This window comes from Chrysochloris asiatica, unplaced genomic scaffold (genome assembly GCF_000296735.1).
Source record: "Chrysochloris asiatica unplaced genomic scaffold, ChrAsi1.0 scaffold00130, whole genome shotgun sequence".
In the NCBI taxonomy this organism is placed as follows: Eukaryota; Metazoa; Chordata; class Mammalia; order Afrosoricida; family Chrysochloridae; genus Chrysochloris; species Chrysochloris asiatica.
In genome coordinates, this window is record NW_006408648.1 from 4609002 (window position 1) to 4612752 (window position 3751).

Below are 3751 nucleotides of genomic sequence, written 5' to 3' on the forward strand. Positions count from 1 at the left end.
GTTTAATTAGGGTAAGGAAGACATACATTATCTAGCCTTGGGTTTGTCAGGAGAGTTTATCTCTACTTTTATGGCTCGTAGGGGAAGGGGGTCATCTCCGTCTGGTACTAACTGACCAGGCGCATTCCTGAGACAGGGAGACGTGATTTAGCCTAGGTAGAAAATGGAGTTTTCTTCTTAGGGTCCCACACCATCAAACTAGATCCATTCCTCCCATCCTTCTTAACCCAGAGAGGAGACATGGGTGGAGACTGTCCATACACGGTCTGGTTCTCCATCCTTTCTGGAGGAATAGTGAGGAGTGGGATGGCTACAAAAAGAACAGCTACTACATCCTACCATCGATCATCAGTGCCCACTCATTTTCACTCTCTCCCTAAGACTTTCCCACCTTGTATCCTTGTCCTATTTTCCTCTTTCCATGTTTAATGGTTAGGCCTTTCAATGTCCTCTATGGGTCCTGCTCAGTCCTGATCATGGTTCAAAATGAGCAGAAGATGCTACTGATCTCTGGACTAAAGGTTGGCCATCTGTATATGAGAATATATAGAGAGAGGAGGCTCAGAGACAGTTTAACTATGTCCTTATGAGTTTTAAGGGAACAGGACTCCTCATCAACCTTATAATTTCTCCAGACTTGATTATTCTTAGATAATATGGAAGACTTGGGAACTGACTACCTCTTGAAAGTGGAGATAATGGACTTGCCCTGTAAAGAAATTTGCAAAGAATAGATTTTGGAAGGAAAGATTCTTGAAAAACAATTACATAGTTAAGTGTAGGCAAGAGCTTGGTAATTGTTGGATCTGAGCAATGGGTATGTGGGAGTTCATATTAATAATCTATTACTGTGTATGTTTGAAATTTTGCATAAGTGATTTTAATTGCATAGTCATGACCACAGAATATTGGAAGTCGAAGTCCTTATGGGTTACCCACTCCATGCAGGATGCCCGCTATAGTACCTTTGAAACAGACAGGGCTCCCACTGCCCCAGACAGCCCAAGTGCTAGTTTATTCTTCTTGAAATTATTTTGAATGGAACTGTTATCTTAATTAGACTTTCTTGGTAGCATAATGGTTACAAATCGGGCTGCTAACCTCAAGGTCGGCAGTTCGAAATTACCAGCCGTTTCACAGGAGAAAAATGAGGCTTTCTGCTCCTATAACGATTTACAGCCTTAGAAACCCTGTGCAGAGTTGCTGTGAGTTGGAACTGACTCCACGGTACTTAACAACAACAACATTGTTAATTGCAAAGGTATAAAATTACAATGGATATTTTATATGGACCTTGTATCCTGCAAACTTGTTGAACTTACTTAGTAGTTCTAATTCATTTTTAATGTATTCCTTAGAATCTTCTAAGTATTATATTGTCTGTGAATAAGGAGCTCTGGCAGCAGAGTGGACTGTAAGCTGGGCTGCTAACCACAAGGTCAGTAGTTCCAATCTACCAGCCACTCCACAGAAGATGAGGCTTTCTGCTCCCGTAAATATTTACAGCCTTGTAAACCCTATACAGGATTACTATGAGTCAGAAATGACTCCACAGCACATCACCACCACCTCCACCACCATTATCTATGAATGTTGTTGTTGTTGTTAAGTGCCTTCGAATTTCTGAGACTTTGAGGGAGCAGAAAATTTATTTCATCTTTCTCCCATTGAGTGGCTGGTGGGCTCAAACCATGGATATTGTGGTTCACATTCCAGTGCTTGTATGGAGCCACCATGCTCCCCCGTATTTGTGAATACTTTTTTCTTTCCAGCCTGGATGTCTTCTATTTCTTTCTCTTGTCTTATTGCATTGGCTACAACATCCAATACAAAGTTGAATAGGAAAGTGAAAACACTCTTGCTCCTGATCTTAGGGGGAAAGTATCTAGCCTTCAACCATTAAGTGTGATATTCTTGTGTACCATTGAGTTGGTTCTGACTCACAGTGACCCAGTATAGGGTTTCTGAGACTGTAAATTTCTACGGGAGCAAAAGTTTCATTTTTCTCCCTTGGAGCAACTGGTGGATTCAAACCACAGACCCTGCAGCTAAAAGTCCAATGCATAACCCACTAATGCTCCCAGAGTAATGTTAGTTATGGGCTATTCATAGATGCCATTGATCAGAGTAATAAAGTACCCTTCTATTCCTAGTTTGTTGAATGTTTTTATCATGAAAAGGTGTTGGGTTTTGCTAAGCGCTTCTTCTGCATCTAATTCAGACGGTCATACGATTTTTTAAAAATTCTACTGGTCCGATGCATTCCATTCATTGCTTTCATCTAAGCTCATCATGCCTTGTGATGCCCATCTTAGTTGTGACCTTTGTAGCAGCATAGTCCTCACCATTTTGTAAAGTTATTTCTCCCCTCTGAGAATCATCCAGACCTTCCTGCATTACCACTTGCCTTGACTAAAACTCTTTTATTTCGGTACACAATGCAGAAATCCCTAAGAATCTTTCCACATTAATGACAATTTCTGAGAAGCCAGTTGGAGAAAACAGAATATGAAACTCAATCTCTGAAGGGATCAGAATCAGTGAGTACTAAGGGCCGAAAGGTCTGGAAGGCAGAGTGAGTCCTCAGACCTGTGAAGGGCCAGAAGAGCAGTCAGGCAGCCCGGTTCCCAGCCCTCACCATCTGGTTGGAGGCGGTGTACTCGTTGGCCTCATTCAGGTGGCACTTGCCATCATGCGGCTGCACCAGGCCCCCCAGTTTTCCATCCAGTGCGATGTGCGGCACGTCATCCGTGGTAAACACCAGCAAGTGTAGTGCATCCTTTCGCCAACCAATCTTCTCCTGAGAGACAGAGAGCCAATGGATTAAATACCTTTCCTGGCTGCTGCCCAAACTGGTCCCAGGACATCAATCAAGGCAGTGGTCAGACTTCAGGCATCATGGCCTGAATTAGAGGGCCTCTTCTTGATGTGTGTAAAACAAACCACTAGGGAAGGATTCTACAAAGGCTCACAGAAGACACAGCTTGGGCACAGGAAGCTTAAATGCATGGAGACAAGACTCCATGACTTTGCCCATACAGACCCATGTAACTGGTACTCCCTCCCTCCAGCCTATCATACTTGTTCTACCTTGCCTGTTCCTTTAAAAAAATACTTGAAGCCTGTTCCTCCTTGATGCTTACTCTTTTAGTCTCACCCATCCTTCCAGATTGGACTCACTGAACACTAAAGACCAAAGACCAGAGGAATTGTGGGACGACACCAAGAACATTATACGTGAAGAAAGTAAAAGATCACTGAAATGACAGTTAAGGGAAAAAAAGACCAAACAGGATGTTAAAAGAGAGTCTAAATGCTTACAGTTCTTTAAGGGGCAGTACTGGAACACTGTCAGAAAAACAGTTCAACATTACAGTGAGATGCTCACTAAAGAGCTCATTACAGTGAGATGCTCACTAAAGAGCTGAAGCCTAAACTTTGGATTAAATGCAGATGACTGTCATCCAAGGGCATTGTGATCTTACATGACAATGAATGTCCACACACCTCTGCCCACACTATTGACACTCTGCAAACACTTTGTTTAGAGTTGTTAAAGTATCCTCCCTATAGTCCTGATCTTGCTCCATCAGACTTTCACCTGTTTGGTCCCCTGAAAACAGCCCTTCAAGGATGAAGATTCACCTCTGATGAAGACATGACTACAGCATTGTATTTATGACTTGTGGCTCAGCCTACAACATTTTAAAATAAGGGAATACAAAAGCTGTTGACAGATGGACAAAGTGTA

The 3751-nt window shown here is 42.5% G+C and overlaps 1 protein-coding gene across 1 annotated transcript in view; it reads right to left on the reverse strand.

Annotated features, from left to right (window-relative positions):
• ITGB5 (integrin, beta 5) overlaps positions 1-3751 on the reverse strand; it is a gene marked incomplete at its 5' end in the record, with an annotated part of 195936 nt that overhangs the window by 103996 nt on the left and 88189 nt on the right. Inside the window, one exon of the mRNA XM_006869428.1 lies at positions 2639-2800. Coding sequence (XP_006869490.1) covers positions 2639-2800 — 162 coding nt within the window. The remainder of the gene's footprint in view (positions 1-2638; positions 2801-3751) is intronic.